General features: G+C 39.3%; 2 protein-coding genes across 3 annotated transcripts; one reads left to right on the forward strand and one right to left on the reverse strand.

Moving 5' to 3' along the window:
• Positions 1 to 273: 273 nt before the first annotated feature.
• Positions 274 to 3,218, reverse strand: LOC116610350 (transmembrane inner ear expressed protein). Its single transcript, XM_032371188.2, has 3 exons — positions 3,028 to 3,218; positions 2,262 to 2,436; positions 274 to 1,197 (listed from the first exon to the last, which is right to left on the reverse strand). Exons 1-3 carry the CDS (start codon positions 3,088 to 3,090, stop codon positions 989 to 991), a joined length of 447 nt encoding a protein of 148 aa, XP_032227079.1. The 5' UTR covers positions 3,091 to 3,218; the 3' UTR covers positions 274 to 988.
• On the forward strand, positions 2,828 to 15,801 carry LOC5502890 (THO complex subunit 6 homolog). Of its 2 annotated transcripts, none has more exons than XM_032371186.2 (14): positions 2,828 to 2,920; positions 3,219 to 3,290; positions 3,401 to 3,516; positions 5,799 to 5,863; positions 6,294 to 6,345; positions 6,742 to 6,796; positions 7,852 to 7,889; positions 8,203 to 8,251; positions 8,658 to 8,729; positions 9,175 to 9,301; positions 13,083 to 13,201; positions 14,399 to 14,512; positions 15,179 to 15,307; positions 15,666 to 15,801. In XM_032371186.2, exons 2-14 carry the CDS (start codon positions 3,273 to 3,275, stop codon positions 15,747 to 15,749), a joined length of 1,038 nt encoding a protein of 345 aa, XP_032227077.1. In that variant the 5' UTR covers positions 2,828 to 2,920; positions 3,219 to 3,272; the 3' UTR covers positions 15,750 to 15,801. The 2 variants fall into 2 exon arrangements, with proteins under 2 accessions (XP_032227077.1, XP_032227078.1); XM_032371187.2 differs by having other exon boundaries at positions 2,831 to 2,920; positions 9,199 to 9,301.
• Positions 15,802 to 16,047: the final 246 nt, after the last annotated feature.

Here is a 16,047-nt window from a genome sequence, read left to right on the forward strand (position 1 = left end):
GACAAAAATCTGAACAAAGAGGGTTTTTTTTATGCCTTTGCATAAATAAGTATCTCCACGGGACGTCTATTGTCGGATTTGGCTACAAATAAAGTCTGACTAATGACATACCAGAGTGTGTGTGACGGGGGGGGGGGGGGGGGGGGGGGGGCCTTGTGGTGGCTTTGGAGCAGAAACCACCGAATATAGAGAAGAACCGTTCTTTGTGTGAACTCTCACATTTTGTGACGGGTCTTTGAAATCATTCTAACCAAAATCCACAAGGATCGCACATGGATTGAAAGCTCAGCAAACGTAGTTTTTTTAATAATGCGAATTATCTTGACAAGTTTTTAAAAATGCGCGCGAAGTTTGATTAATTTAGTCGCTACATGGTTTAGTGAACAAGAGAGCCGCCATTATTGTAAGTGTGCAATTCTTAGTGCTAACGCTTGCATTTTGTGACGAGTCTTTAAAATCATTCTGATCCAAACCCACACAAATTCGCATATGGATTGGAAGCTTTAAAAACGCAGTTTCTTTTCATCCTTATCACTGTGATACCGGCTTCGAGATTCGGGCGATGTTGGATAAGTTATTCTCTACACTAGTGGCTTTGGTAAGGCGAGTGAAAGCCACCATTGTGTGAATTCATAAATTTCAGGGCGGTAAAGGTTTTATTCGTGAAACGAGATTTGGCCATTTTTGACTGTCGAGAAACGTGAAATCGTCCATTTTGACGTCCGTGAAACGTGATTTAACTCTCCCGTGAAACGTGATTTAGAAGTTTCAAGTCTCCGTGAATCGAGATTTAGTTTTGTTGTGTGTTGAATAGAGAATCATGTGACCTTTCCAAAATAGATAGATATGTATTGTCGTATACATTTTTCGGGTTCGTGAAACGTGATCCTTCCCTCTTTACCACCCTGACATTTGTGACGGATCTTTCATACAAAAGTTAGTTCAATGTTGTTTTCTTCTATGCGAATAATGTTTTTTTCGAAATCAGTCAATGGTTGCTAGCATCAGAAACTGAAAATTCTTTATTGTGCTTCCTGTCATGACCTGCGTTACTGAATGAAGAATCTCGACTGATTATCGACTGTTTCCGAGGACTCGCCGATTCGTCGCTATCATCTTCGTATCCAAGCTGCGGTTGCTGGTCGAATTTTTTCTTTTTCGGGACACGACAATCACAAAGGCAACAGCAAATGACAACTGGTGGCAGATAAAAAAAAAAAAATAGATGACGAGTTACAGTACTTGTTTAGTGCAGTAAACTTGTTGTTACATTATCATCGATTTGTCTAGAATTTCCATAGTAACATTCATTTATAATTTATTTGTTTTCTTGTAACTTACTAGTAGTTACCAATAAATCTGTTAAATAAAAATAAGATAAAATTCAATAGTTAGGAAAAAGTGTGCAAACTAAATATCGGCTAACCATTCCAGTTTTGAGGAGGTGTAATGTAGCGGTGAAAGGTTTTGAGCAGGTGTAATGTAGTAATGTAGCGGTGAATGGATTTGAGGAGGTGTAATGTAGCGGTGAATGGTTTTGAGGAGGTATAATGTAGCGAACTAAATATGGGCTAACCATTCCAGTTTAGAGGATTTGTAATGCAGCGGTATATGGTTTTGAGGAGGTGTAATGTAGTAATGTAGCGGTGAATGGATTTGAGGAGGTGTAATGTAGCGGTGAATGGTTTTGAGGAGGTGTAATGTAGTAATGTAGCGGTGAATGGTTTTGAGTAGGCGTAATGTAGCGGTGAATGGTTCTGAGGAGGCTTAATGTAGCGGTGAATGGTTTTGAGGAGGTGTAATGTAGCGGTGAATGGTTTTGTAGAGGTGTAATGTAGCGGTGAATGGTTTTGAGGAGGTGTTATGTAGCGGTAAATGGTTTTGAGGCGGTGTATGGAAGTGGTGAATGGTTCTGAGGAGGGTAATGTTGCGGTGAATGGTTTTGAGGAGGTGTAATGTAGCGGTGAATGGTTTTGAGGAGGTGTAATGTAGCGGTGAATGGTTTTGAGGAGGTGTGATGTAGCGGTAAATGGTTTTATCGTGCTGACAGTTTATTTCTATTTTTAATCTCGCAATTTGATTGGCTCCTATCTATTGAGCCATAGATAATGAGCAGCGATAGTCACGTGCCGATTGTGCATCACGCGTGTTGCTTTTCGCGACAAAAGAGGTTATTTAATCGTCACTACGACGCTACGCGCCTCGTTGGCTGTCTATTGACTCATAGAAAACCCGAACTCGTAGTTATATCATTCCCATACCCATGACAACGGTGCCTGTCAAAAGTAAGCCTAGGACTTGCCACATTCGCAGGCCCCACATGGCTTGCTCGGTCGCTGGTAACGGAGTAGGAGTGGGGTCTATTGGTCCTACGATCTTCGTCTTTAGTACTGGCAGATATGCAGAATCGTCCACTCCCAGCACAGATGACCAGAGCTGCCTCAAAAAGCAAAGAGTCTGGTTTAACATTCCGTTGTCCTCCTGAGCACCGTATCTCCAATATAAGAGATAAGGCCTGGGCCGGGCTTGACGTCATACGGGTCTTTTTAGCAGGAGCGGGCATATACAGTAACCATGGTAACAATATTTTTGGTGGTTTTGGCGTGGGGGAAGGGTCAATCATTCTTTAATTAAATCTTGCTCTACTGTGGGCGGGGGGATTTTTAAGGGTTCGGAAAGAGAGATACACGCGCGTAAAGTTGCTACATGGCGTAACATCTTATCAAAGGATTATAAAAAAAATTCATTTTTTCCATAATATCAATGATAATACCTGTGATGGCCCCCACCCCCACCCCCCTCCATCCTTTAGATAAGGATAGCCTTGGCATGAAAACCCCATGTTATCTGGACGAGAGCCGAAATGGTGAATAAGAGATTACTTTTGTCTGATTTCTCTGCGTGACAGTGGTAGAACTAGGTATGTAAGGTGTCTATCATCCGTGTGAAACAGGATCCGGTTTACTTTAAGTCCTTCGTTTATATCACATAGAAGTCGTTTATCTCATAGAAGTACTTACTACTTACCAACATAACGAACAGACAGAGAGCCCAAGCCCTAGATTGCTCTCCCGTCAGCTTCGGAGGCATCGTGTATAAAAGAAACTGCACTAATTAGCAAACTCTTTCAAACAGTATCTTTCTCGGTGAAGTTTCTTTATGTACTGCATGATCAATTATTCAAAACTTCCATCTTGCGGTTTTTTTTTTTTTAACAGTTGACGGGGTTCCTGTGTTACCAGCGGATTTACCCATTGTAGCTAGAATTCAAAATGGCTGCAAGTTATGAGGTAAAGTTTGTGAAGTTTGATTGCTATATTGTATAGTTTACTCGTTCAAACGACATAGTGTGGTTGAATGGTTAGATGAGATAAATGTCTCTTCTGTGTTTATGATTAAGGAACGAATTTTAGCCGAACGCAAGCGAATCCACACGACTGTTTTTGACGTCGCTTTCTCGCCATGCGGCAACTTCTTTGCTTCAGCGAATAACTTCGGCGACATTTCCCTATTCAGGTAACGCGCATTTGTAATTCAATTCCGTTTGTAATTTTCCATGATAATTGTACTTTTATCTATTTATTGTATTATTTATTGTATCACTGTACTCCTAACCTATCTCTTATACACTAGTATGAACTCTGTAATTATCACTGTACTCCTACCTATCTCTTATACACTAGTATGGACTCTGTACTTATCACTGTACTCCTAACCTATCTCTTATACACTAGTATGAACTCTGTACTTATCACTGTACTCCTAACCTATCTCTTATACACTTGTATGAACTCTGTACTTATCACTGTACTCCTAACCTATCTCTTATACACTAGTATGAGCTCTGTACTTATCACTGTACTCCTAACCTATCTCTTATACACTTGTATGAACTCTGTACTTATCACTGTACTCCTAACCTATCTCTTATACACTAGTATGAACTCTGTACTTACCACTGTACTCCTAACCTATCTCTTATACACTAGTATGAACTATGTACTTATCACTGTACTCCTAACCTATCTCTTATACACTAGTATGAACTCTGTACTTATCACTGTACTCCTACCTATCTCTTATACACTAGTAAGTTATTAACTCTGTACTCATCTCTGTACTCCTAACCTATCTCTTATAAACTAGTATGAGCTCTGTACTTATCACTGTACTCCTACCTATCTCTTATACGCTAGTATGAACTCTGTACTTATCACTGTACTCCTACCTATCTCTTATACACTAGTATGAACTCTGTACTTATCACTGTACTCCTAACCTATCTCTTATACACTAGTATGAACTCTATACTCATCACTGTACTCCTACCTATCTCTTATACACTAGTATGAACTCTGTACTTATCTCTGTACTCCTAACCTATCTCTTATACACTAGTATGAACTCTGTACTTATCACTGTACTCCTAACCTATCTCTTATACACTAGTATTAACTCTGTAATTATCTCTGTACTCCTAACCTATCTCTTATACACTAGTATGAACTCTGTACTTATCACTGTACTCCTAACCTATCTCTTATACACTAGTATGAACTCTGTAATTATCTCTGTACTCCTAACCTATCTCTTATACACTAGTATGAACTCTGTACTTATCACTGTACTCCTAACCTATCTCTTATACACTAGTATGAACTCTGTAATTATCTCTGTACTCCTAACCTATCTCTTATACACTAGTATGAACTCTGTACTTACCACTGTACTCCTAACCTATCTCTTATACACTAGTATGAACTCTGTACTTATCACTGTACTCCTACCTATCTCTTATACACTAGTATGAACTCTGTACTTATCACTGTACTCCTAACCTATCTCTTATACACTAGTATGAACTCTATACTCATCACTGTACTCCTACCTATCTCTTATACACTAGTATGAACTCTGTACTTATCTCTGTACTCCTAACCTATCTCTTATACACTAGTATGAACTCTGTACTTATCACTGTACTCCTAACCTATCTCTTATACACTAGTATGGACTCTGTACTTATCACTGTACTCCTAACCTATCTCTTATACACTAGTATGGACTCTGTACTTATCACTGTACTCCTAACCTATCTCTTATACACTAGTATGAACTCTGTACTTATCACTGTACTCCTAACCTATCTCTTATACACTTGTATGAACTCTGTACTTATTACTGTACTCCTAACCTATCTCTTATACACTAGTATGAGCTCTGTACTTATTACTGTACTCCTAACCTATCTCTTATACACTAGTATGAACTCTGTACTTACCACTGTACTCCTAACCTATCTCTTATACACTAGTATGAACTCTGTACTTACCACTGTACTCCTAACCTATCTCTTATACACTAGTATGAACTCTGTACTTATCACTGTACTCCTAACCTATCTCTTATACACTAGTATGAACTCTGTACTTACCACTGTACTCCTAACCTATCTCTTTTACTCTTAGTAGAAACTCTGTATCACTGTACTCCTAACCTATCTCTTATACACTAGTATGAACTCTGTACTTATCACTGTACTCCTACCTATCTCTTATACACTAGTATGAACTCTGTACTTATCACTGTACTCCTGCCTATCTCTTATACACTAGTATGGACTCTGTACTCCTAACCTATCTCTTATACTCTTAGTAGAAACTCTGTATCACTGTACTCCTAACCTATCTCTTATACTCTTAGTAGAAACTCTGTATCACTGTACTCCTAACCTATCTCTTATACTCTTAGTAGAAACTCTGTATCACTGTACTTCTAACTAACATCTCATACACTAGTCTGTCTGCAGCACTTGTACCAGATGCTCCCCCAGAAAGTAGAAAACCACTTCTAACATTCAAAGGTACAGGTTAGATGATGTTTTTAGTGCCAGCAAATTATTTATGAGCTGCATTTGTTTCATGGCCATTTTTAACACAAGTGGAAGTAAAACATTAACCACACTCACACATCTCCAAAAAGCCTTGAACGAGTGACACAACATCTCTTAATATGGATTATTTAGGGCATTATGCTGAGTGAGCTATATCAAAGTACCTGGGGGTCAAACGGTATTCACTATAATATGTTATATCTTACTATAAAGCAGAGTAAAATATATAAAATCAACAGTTTAAAGAACTTTGCATTTCCTTTTATCCCCTTGTTTGGTATTTTTTCCTTTAATCTTATTGTTTGGTATCTTTTCTTTTGACCTTATTTGATTGTATTATTTCCTTAGATCTCATTGTATGGTTTGTATCTTTTGTTTTATTTTGATTCTTATTTATCAGGTCATAAGGGTCCAATTTACAGTCTTCTTTCCACCAAGACATTTCTGATCAGGTAAACAAATCAGCAATATTATACAAAACATGTACAGTAGGTGTATTAATCTTGCCACTACTCAGAATCTAGTGTTTCCTTTGAGAGTGATCAGATATTACTCTATGTCTATTACTGTACGATACTAAAAATACTGCTGTAGGGGTTTGATGGAAATTGAATTTTTTCCTACTATAGTGTATGGTGGGATTGCTCAGTAAAATAAAATTTACTCAGCATTATTGGATAGTATCAGGCAGCAACAAGGTTGTGAGTTGTTGCAGAGAGTTTGACTATAAACGCTCTACTACAAAACTTACAGCCGTCATAGAAAAACTTTGGTCATGTTTCAAGCACCTTAAGGTCAAGTCACCTGAAATATGTGTGTGTAAAACAAAACATCTTATTTTTCACTAGTGGAGGATCTACAGAGATTTCTGGCTGGAGATGGACAGATCTCATGGAGCAGTTGGTAAGTTATTTGTTTCTGTACTGAAGATATTCAATTGCATTCTGTTTACTTCAGACCAGGGTGGATAGGGGGTACTTGCTCCGTGAGTGGTAGTGTTGCCACTTCACAGAATACGAATTCCTTCCCCATGTGGCAAATTCTATTGCTAACTTAGTTCGCTATTGTGGTGAATGCCTGTTTCCTCTTGAATATTGAATTACAATCTTTCACCTCTAAATCATGTTTCTAATATATCAAGATAACGTTCTAAAAAATGACGTACTGATTAAAATCGCAAATCGGAAAAACACCTGCCAAAAAACAAACTCTCTCTCTCTTTTTGCGGCGTTTCCTAGTTCCAGGTAGCATAATATTTTCACGAAGAGGATAATTCTTGACAATCACCAGTTACCATTTTGGTACTATAATTCGCGGGCACTATTTTGCAAGATAAAAGGTCGGCATATTTCGTTAGATTTTGTGATTTGGGTGCAAAAATATGTTATAAATGCATTTCTCCAAAAATTTGATTAAACATTACAACAAAACCAAACTGTAGAGAACATATTGTGCTTGATGCTAACATATTTATGAGGGTATTGAATTTTGCTATATTAAAGTTCGTAGGGACAGGATTTCATGGGGCTTAAATGGCGCAAAATTAAAGAGACCAATAAGGCATTTTGATTAAATTGTTTGCTATAGCTTCTCGGTGTGGCTAATTCCCCATCAGAGGCTTATTCCTTTGGTTTAAATTAGCCACAGTGGCTTGTACCCTCAAGATCCTAGCGCGCACGGAGACTTGTGGTACAGGTAACCAAAATCAGTTTTAAGTCTAAGGGATAGCAATTTAGGTGTGGCCAACAGATATTTGTTTGATAGCAGATTTGAAAGAATCTGTTAACACTTTCTAAGGAATAGCAATTGCTAGAATGTGTCTACTTTCATGGAGATCCCCCCCACACCCGGAATTCAGATTACCATTTGTTTAATATTCACTTTAATATGGCACTTTTGAGGCACATAAAATTGTGTACAGTTTGCAAAGCTTACCTGAGTATTTTTTTTTACAATAGCAAACAGTTCCTGCTTGGACCTTGAATCCTCCATCCAGGTACAGCAACTGTCACAACCGTAGTAACTAGGAAATGTTTCAAGAAAATTAGCCAATCAGATCACATAACTCTCAGTTTGATTGACATTTGCAAAGTTGGTGGTAGGTCGCTTCAATGAAACTGCCTTGATTGGCCTAGTGTGCCAATCTAGTTCTTGCATATTAAAGAAATTTCTTGATCATTCTGAAAATGTTCTTGAAAATCTGAGCTTTTCCTTTTGGACAGGCCGATTTCTTCTTCGTTCGATGCCATAGAACGTCAATGATTTAAATACTCTCGTCTGACTAAGCCATAACATATTGTTTTTTGTAGTAACCCAATGGATATCGGAGAAACCAATGCTCTTGCCTTCAGTGAACAGGTATAATAACTCGTGATTTTTCATCCTTGTGCTTTTGGAGGACAAATAGTTTATGCACACTTGTCGTTTTGGGAGGCTTATAATTTATCTAGTCTTGTCCTTTTGGTAGGCTAATAGTTTATCCACTCCTGTCCTTTTGGTAGGCTAATAGTTTATCCACACCTGTGTTTTGGGAAATTTTCATACTATAATATAGTTGTTGTATGGTGTTCTGCCTGTGAAACACACCCTCTTTCTTCAAAAGATGGCCCACCAATGCTCCTGCTCGCATGACACCCATTGATCGTGTGGAACCCATAAGTAGTTGTCCTATTGTGTCACTGTGTTTATAGGGCCTCTCAGCTCTGCTTAAACAGGTTTCATTCCTGGTCCAGACATAGGTAGTATCATGTCTTCTGCCTCGTAGGATAATGTGCTACTCACAGGCTGTGGGGATAACAATATCTACAGTTGGGACCTTGAAGCTGGCACATGCAAGGTGAGGAAGCCTGTTAGTGTTTAAAGAATGCCGATAAGCCACTCCTATGTTATTCTTTACATCTGAAATTACAACAGTCTATTTGGGAGAAAGATAAGCATCTTCATTTAGAGTCTCTTACTTTATTATCTCTGCAGTTACTTTATTTACCGTACACCTATTGAAAAATGGGTCAGTACATACATATGGCAAATAGTAGTACTAAGACTAGGCCACTGCTTATGAGTATTGATTATCCTGGCTTTAGTAGAGAAGGTTTCCAGTTTTAGCCTCCTTAATTCATTATAAATCATTTCTAGATTTTCTTTTAGTATAACGACATCTGGTATCTTTCGATAGCAGAGCTTCCAATTGACAATTGGCATTCACCGTTTGTGTTTGCAAGCCTTAGTAGGTGTACGTACAATTTGAGCGGTTAGTAAGAGCTCTAACTTGACGGGTTTAGTTTGGCTGTTTACCATTGTCGCAGAGTACCATGTCAGGGCATACAGACTACGTGCAGTGCTTGGCTCTTCGACAGCAACATAATCAATGTATGAGTGGCGCCGAGGATGGGACGGTGCGCTTTTGGGGTAAGACATGTGGGCAAAGACACAAGCGTTTAAAAACCGCTCTTTCTTTTCACAAGTTGACCCCATAAAACGAGCCTGCGCGCAGTGAGAGAAGCGGGTCCTTGCATCAAGCTAAAATTTACAAGAAATTTTCTAATCGATTAGCTTATTAATTACTATTTCATTTTGAAGAGGCCTAAGATGTTAAGTTTAAAACGCTATTCCTTTTTTGCCGCTAAAACATTACAGGGAAAAACTGCTGTCGCTGTGTTGCTACTTTTTATCAAGAAGGGAAAATAACGTTTTGCATTGTTTTAAATAAATAAACGCTTTTTAGGGTATGTTAGCAATAAAAAAATATTCGAACAAGCCCTTCGCTGTGAAAGAAAAGAACTAGAAAAGGAGAGGGATAAGGAAATAAGGAAAACGAAAAAAAAAAGTTAAACATTGCGGGTAAGACTCGAACTGCAGATCTAGGGATTCGAATTCAGGCGCGCTATCCAATGGGCCTTCGATGCAAATGGGAAACTTCAGAGAAAAAAATAAGGTATTTATTCGGTACCTGGTGTAATTGAAGCAGCGATTCGGAAATTCGTAAAAAGACGGAACTCAATTGAAAAAAATAGGTACCCATAAAATACATGTGACCTACAGTACAAGAGAGAAACTTTCTAGAAATTGGCGCGAGTACAATGTTGGCACTTGACAGTATTACATTATTTCCAAATTGTATGGAGCTTAGTCGATCAGAATGCAACATTGATGACAATCTCGTCCCCAGAGTCCGCATATCTTTGGTCATTGGTGGTAAACAATTCATGCAAGCTAGAAAAGTGCCATCCCTAACATAAGTCGAACAATCAAGCAAGTGCACTGCATTTTATTTAGTATAAGAAATGACCAGTAGGGGCGTGGCCTTTGTCACTGACGTCAATCGGTCTTCTACGGTTCAGTCCAATTCAAGCTGTTAGTTTGCAAACAAAACAAGTAAAATAGTAGCAAACCTTTTAATTCTCTTTGTTTTAGTACATGCCGAATAGCGTCTCTGGGTTTTTGCGTTGTTTGTTTAAGTTTGTGCTGAAAGAGCGACTAGCCAAAACTGCGACTTTAAAGTCCGAGAAACACCTGTGTTAGCGGGGTCTTTGTTTTTAGGGTAAAAAAGCGTCTGTTAGAAGGACAAAATAGAAGAGGATATATTTCCACAAATTTATTTTTTACAATTCTTCCCGCTAAACTAAATATCAAACAAAACTCCTACAAACATACATGGCCCTCGCTTGTTCATCGAATAAAGATTTTGCGCCTTTCTAGAATGTTAACATGCATAAAACACATCGTATGGCAGTAGTGTGATCAATTATTGCGGGTATTTTAATTAGTTTCCGGAAAGAATACGCTGAAATTTGACATGCTAGCAAAAACTTTTCGGACGGTACGAGACTAATAGTATTAAAATTAATTTGAGTTACATGTCGACTCAGCAATGCCACGTTAGTCCAGCGGACACTTGTCTCCGACCGCAGCGAACGGGGTTTGATTCCCCCCCAAAAAGGACATTTTTTATGTACTCTCAGCATCTTGGATGTGTTCATGCTTTGTTCAGTATCGTGTATATCTTTTATGCACACAAGAAAATAACTAAGAAAATAAATTTGCATTCACGAGTTTGCTCAAAGAGCCTTTGATTTCCTCCTTTACCGGAAGCCGTGCAAGTATACACAGCGATAAAAAAGTATTTGATTCGACGCGAACAAAATAGAATGCTCATTTTTGAAAGTGGGTCATTTTTTTATGGCGCTGAGCAAAAGAACTCTAAATTTCAAATTAGATAGATTAATGTTTGCGGTTGATTATTATAAGTTATAGCATGACACGAGGGGAATTTAGCGATTAAATGTCCCCGCAACCGAGGGATGATTAGTTGAAGTTTTAAGAAGTAGACTTTAACTAGTTATCCCGAGGTTGAGGGGACGTTTAATCACTAAATTCCCCGATATGCCATGCTCTAACTTTGTAATACCATGATCACCGAGGAAATAAAATCGCGACTACGAGTAATATTAGGTTGGGTGAGCGAACACGGTTCAATATATCAGGGCATTGCATATGCATTGTTCTTTTTTTCCCGCTAGAGACCACACATTTTCACGAACATTTTTCCTTAGAAATGCCGTAATTAAAAAACACACACAATTTAATTCCTATGTAAGAAATATTTAATTTATAATTATACAGATGATCATTTTGAATAAGAAAAAAATAATGATATTGCTCTGGTAACAGGGTAAAACAATGCCCGAAAATAATAGAAAATGTGCCCTTCAGGATTCCTGAATCAACGAGGAACGCCTGGCGCTTTCGAATAGTGGGGTCTTTTTCGCTCGAGAGTGCGATATTATTTACATAAAAGCCGGCAAAACTCCACGAAATTCCGTCGTATGGCAATAAAACTTGATATTGTTTGTTTTCAAGTCCTAAACTACTGATATATTGGTATAAACCCGGAAATTAAGAGTTTGATGCTAGGGGCACTTTAAGAGCGATTATATTTATACTCATCTATACTATATATAATACGCTAAGGAATGGACTGTTGTCCACCTTTTACGAAAAAACGGCTGAGCTAGAAAACTCCGAAACCACGCCATTTCCACACATTGCCGGAGAGGAGGTGTGCAAAATGGTTTTTATTTCAAGATAATACCGGATAGAAAAGTTCGAACTCACGCGGTTTTGTAAGCGAGAGGATCACACTCGCAAAGGCGCCATTTTCAAGATTTCACAGAATCACCAAAACAATTTATTTTCCGCAGCAAAAAGGACTAATGACCTTCAGACCTCCGTGTATCACAAGAAAAAAACACTAAAAGTATACAGTAATAAGTCTCTCTCCAAAAATATCATCGTAGAGGAGAAATCTTATTCTAGACAACTTCGGAAGATGTGTAAACAAACCTTGGAGCGCGCGGAAAATCAAATATTAAAAAGAATTCGAATACTTGCCGTAGTTTCATTGCATAGATAGATTAATTGTAGCTGGAAACACAACCTTCTTTTATCTTTATTTAGAAAGGCATTATTCCTACCTCGAAAAGAAAGTAGATTCTTCATCTCCATCGCGCATAAACAAAACGGTTCGCAAACAAGAATACGGAAAAAAAGAGCTTTTATCTACAACTGCAAGACTTTTGAATTAAAATTCAATCCATTAAAGGACGGTGCATTTTTTTTGTTCAGATCAATCTGATTTTTTTTCAAAGGTTTTGTTCATTGGCGGTCATTTTGTGTTTTCAGACCCACATACCTTTTGTCACATCGATTTTCAATTAAAAGCTTGGAATAGACCACCAAATAAAACACACCAAGAAACCCAAGAAAGCCAACGAAGCGAAGATTCTCGATCCACTCTCTTATTATCAAAACCCATCATATGACCGTGCGATGGTTTGAATTTGGTTGTTCGATTCCCGCAGAAAACATCATGCACAGGTTCCCAACACGGATATAGGAAAAGGTGGAATACTAAAATACGGGCGGTATTTTATAGAAAGCGTCTTTTCACATTTTTTAAGGTAAATTAATTGAGGTAAATATATTGGGGTCTCAAAAGGAAGGCATTTGTTTAATTTATGTTTACGACGACGCATTCTACTCCCCTGAAGCAACAGGAAGCCCAATACATTAAAGGATTGAAATATACCTTAAAAAGTTTTGTACAACAAAGAGTTGTTTTTCGTGAATATTTCACGGGTAACCACTAGTTATCTATAATAATGACGATATGGCTTTTTTTTATTGGCAGATTTAAGAACGGCTGGAATGGTAAACAAAATAAGTCCATCCCAGGAGAAAAATCTTCAAAGACCGAGGTTTGGGCCGTGGATTGGATGCGTCGCTGTGGATGACAGCGAGGAGTGGATGGTAGGGTTCTATTGGCCGCCATTTTGTCATTCTAGCAATTGTTTTTCGATGACTCCTTCGAGATTTCCAACAAAAACAGAAGTATGTCTAACCTGAGATTACCTCATTTGCGTGCCTTGATACCAGAAGTCCGCAGTGAGGCGGTAGTCTGGGTGTAACTCTAAAATAAGTTCTAACTTTTAGCCACTCAGCCAGAGCACGAACAGACTCATAAAATATAGCCAGATAGGTAATAGAATTGTGTGACCTTGGTGCTAGCCAACATCTCTATATATTTACTTACTATAGAATTTGCGAACGCAAATTAGATGGATAACAAAAAGACATCGCCAAATGTCTAAATATTCTATCGCAGGGATTTGTGGGAATTTTTGGATGTCAGAGTTTGTATTGTGACATATTTTATTTAGCAGTAAATTCTACTACAGTTCGATCCTCCAGTAACGAGTCCCGCGCGCAACTGGGGTGTAAAGTGCCGGAAGGATTCGTGCTTTTCAATGCCTATACAAACATATTGAAAAACACGTTTTAGGGTAAACACGGCGTTTTAGGGAAAACACGGCGTTTTAGGGAAAACACGGCGTTTTAGGGAAAACATGGCGTTTTAGGGTAAACACGGCGTTTGAGGGTAAACACGGCGTTTGAGGGTAAACACGGCGTTTTAGGGAAAACACGGTCCGAATACGTTTGTCTCTGTCCAGTCAGGGGTTTAGAATTTGATCAGACGATTTTTCGGATTCCCTTTTACCGCTGAAACCCACATAAATGTTCACAAACCTGCACGACCCGCACAAACCCACATAAATCACATAAATGCACACAAACCCACACAACCCTCACAACCCATACAAACCCACACAACCCTCACAATCCATACAAACCCTTACAAACCCACACAAACCCTCACAAACCCGCACAAACCTACACAAACGCTTTCTACCCACACAAGTGGGATGACCCCCTCCTCCCCGCCCACGTTGCCGAGAAAAACACTACCATTTGGCGATAACAATACAAAGGCTTTATACACAGAAACAGACAACATCTATACATCATGCATTATCAATTGCGGCCTTTTAGTTCTCAAATTAATCCCATTGCTTTCTATCGTCGCCCTACTCATAGTCGCCCTCGTATCTTAAACTAGTCTATTACTGTATGTCTTGGTCAACTCGACAATGTAATTTGTCCTCTTAGGTTTGTGGTGGCGGACCAAGCTTGTCCGTGTGGCATTTGCGCTCATTATCATGCACCTCCGTCCTGGACACTCCTGCATCTTGTCAGCAGTCCGCGCTTTTCCACGATGATAAGGTATGGCATGGATGTAAGCTGGGTGGGGTTCATAGGGGGGGACAGGATGAGGGCGTGTTAATTGGGTCGCTTCTCCCACGATGATAAGGTATGGCATGGATGTAAGCTGGGTGAGGTTCATAGGGGCAAGGACAGGATGAGGGCGTGTTAATTGGGTCGCTTCTCCCACGATGATAAGGTATGGAATGGATGTAAGCTGGGTGGGGTTCATAGGGGGGGACAGGATGAGGGCGTGTTAATTGGGTCGCTTCTCCCACGATGATAAGGTATGGCATGGATGTAAGCTGGGTGAGGTTCATAGGGGCAAGGACAGGATGAAGGCGTGTTACTTGGGTCACTGCTCCCACAATGATGAAGTATGGTATAGGTGTAAGCTGGGTGGGGTTCATAGGGGCGAGGACGTCGACCCCCTAACGATGATAAGTGAACCCCCTACAAATTGCCCTTCTTTGTTTGGGGAATGTCTTGTGAATTTGCCGTCATGTACATACTTTCATCTGTTGATGTTCCTGCGGCCTTTGATTGGTCGAGGTAATGTTTGGATGGTAATGTTAGTCTAGTAAGCTAGGTTATGACAGTAAAGGAAAGGGAAGGTCTTAGGTTATGGCTAAGGAATGGAAAATATTGTTGAGCTTGAAAACAGAAATTGATTATTTTTTCGGTTAGATTCTTTCCGCAGGCTCTGAGCCGACAGTTTTTCAGTGGCAAGTCAACGGTGAGCTGAAATCGCAAGTGCCCTGCACTTCAGCGTCAGTCTTCGCCTTGCGTGTCAACAAGACTTCGCCAGACAAACAGGTAAATACTACAGATATCCCTACTAGTCAACCACAGGTAGCCCAACGAACCACCAAGACTTCGACAGACAAACAGGTAAATACCACAGGTATCCCTACTAGTTAACCACAGGTAGCCCAACGAGCTAACAAGACTGCCAGACAATCAGGTAAATACCACAGGTATCCCTACTAGTTAACCACAGGTAGCACCACTTGTCAGTACTGTTATATCTACCAACAATAGTTGAATTTGAGGCCTTATTTCAAGTCTCTCTTCAACACCCTTATTTTACCCAATTATTCCAAAAGTCTATTACCCATCCTATTTGCCCTTCCTCTATGCGATTGACACTTCCTCTTTGTGATTGGTTTTTAAGATTCTTCTTGTGGCTGGTGATTCAGTGCATATCGACGCTTACATCAACCTTGGTTACAAGGCATTCTCTTTTTCGCTCTCCTGACTGTGTGGAAGGATCCAATAAAACCAGAGCAATAAACAAGTCTACTGTAAAACCTGGCCTAATACTAGCGATGGATTATAGAGGATGTATCAGGCATACAAATGTGGTACAATACAGGCATGTACCCTGATACAATACAGGCATGTACCCAGATACAATACAGGCACGTACCCAGATACAATACAGACATGTACCCAGATACAATACAGACACGTACCCTGATACAATACAGACACGTACCCTGATACAATACAGACATGTACCCAGATACAATACAGACACGTACCCAGATACAATA

The sequence above is a fragment of the Nematostella vectensis genome, chromosome 12 (assembly GCF_932526225.1).
Source record: "Nematostella vectensis chromosome 12, jaNemVect1.1, whole genome shotgun sequence".
In the NCBI taxonomy this organism is placed as follows: domain Eukaryota; kingdom Metazoa; phylum Cnidaria; class Anthozoa; order Actiniaria; family Edwardsiidae; genus Nematostella; species Nematostella vectensis.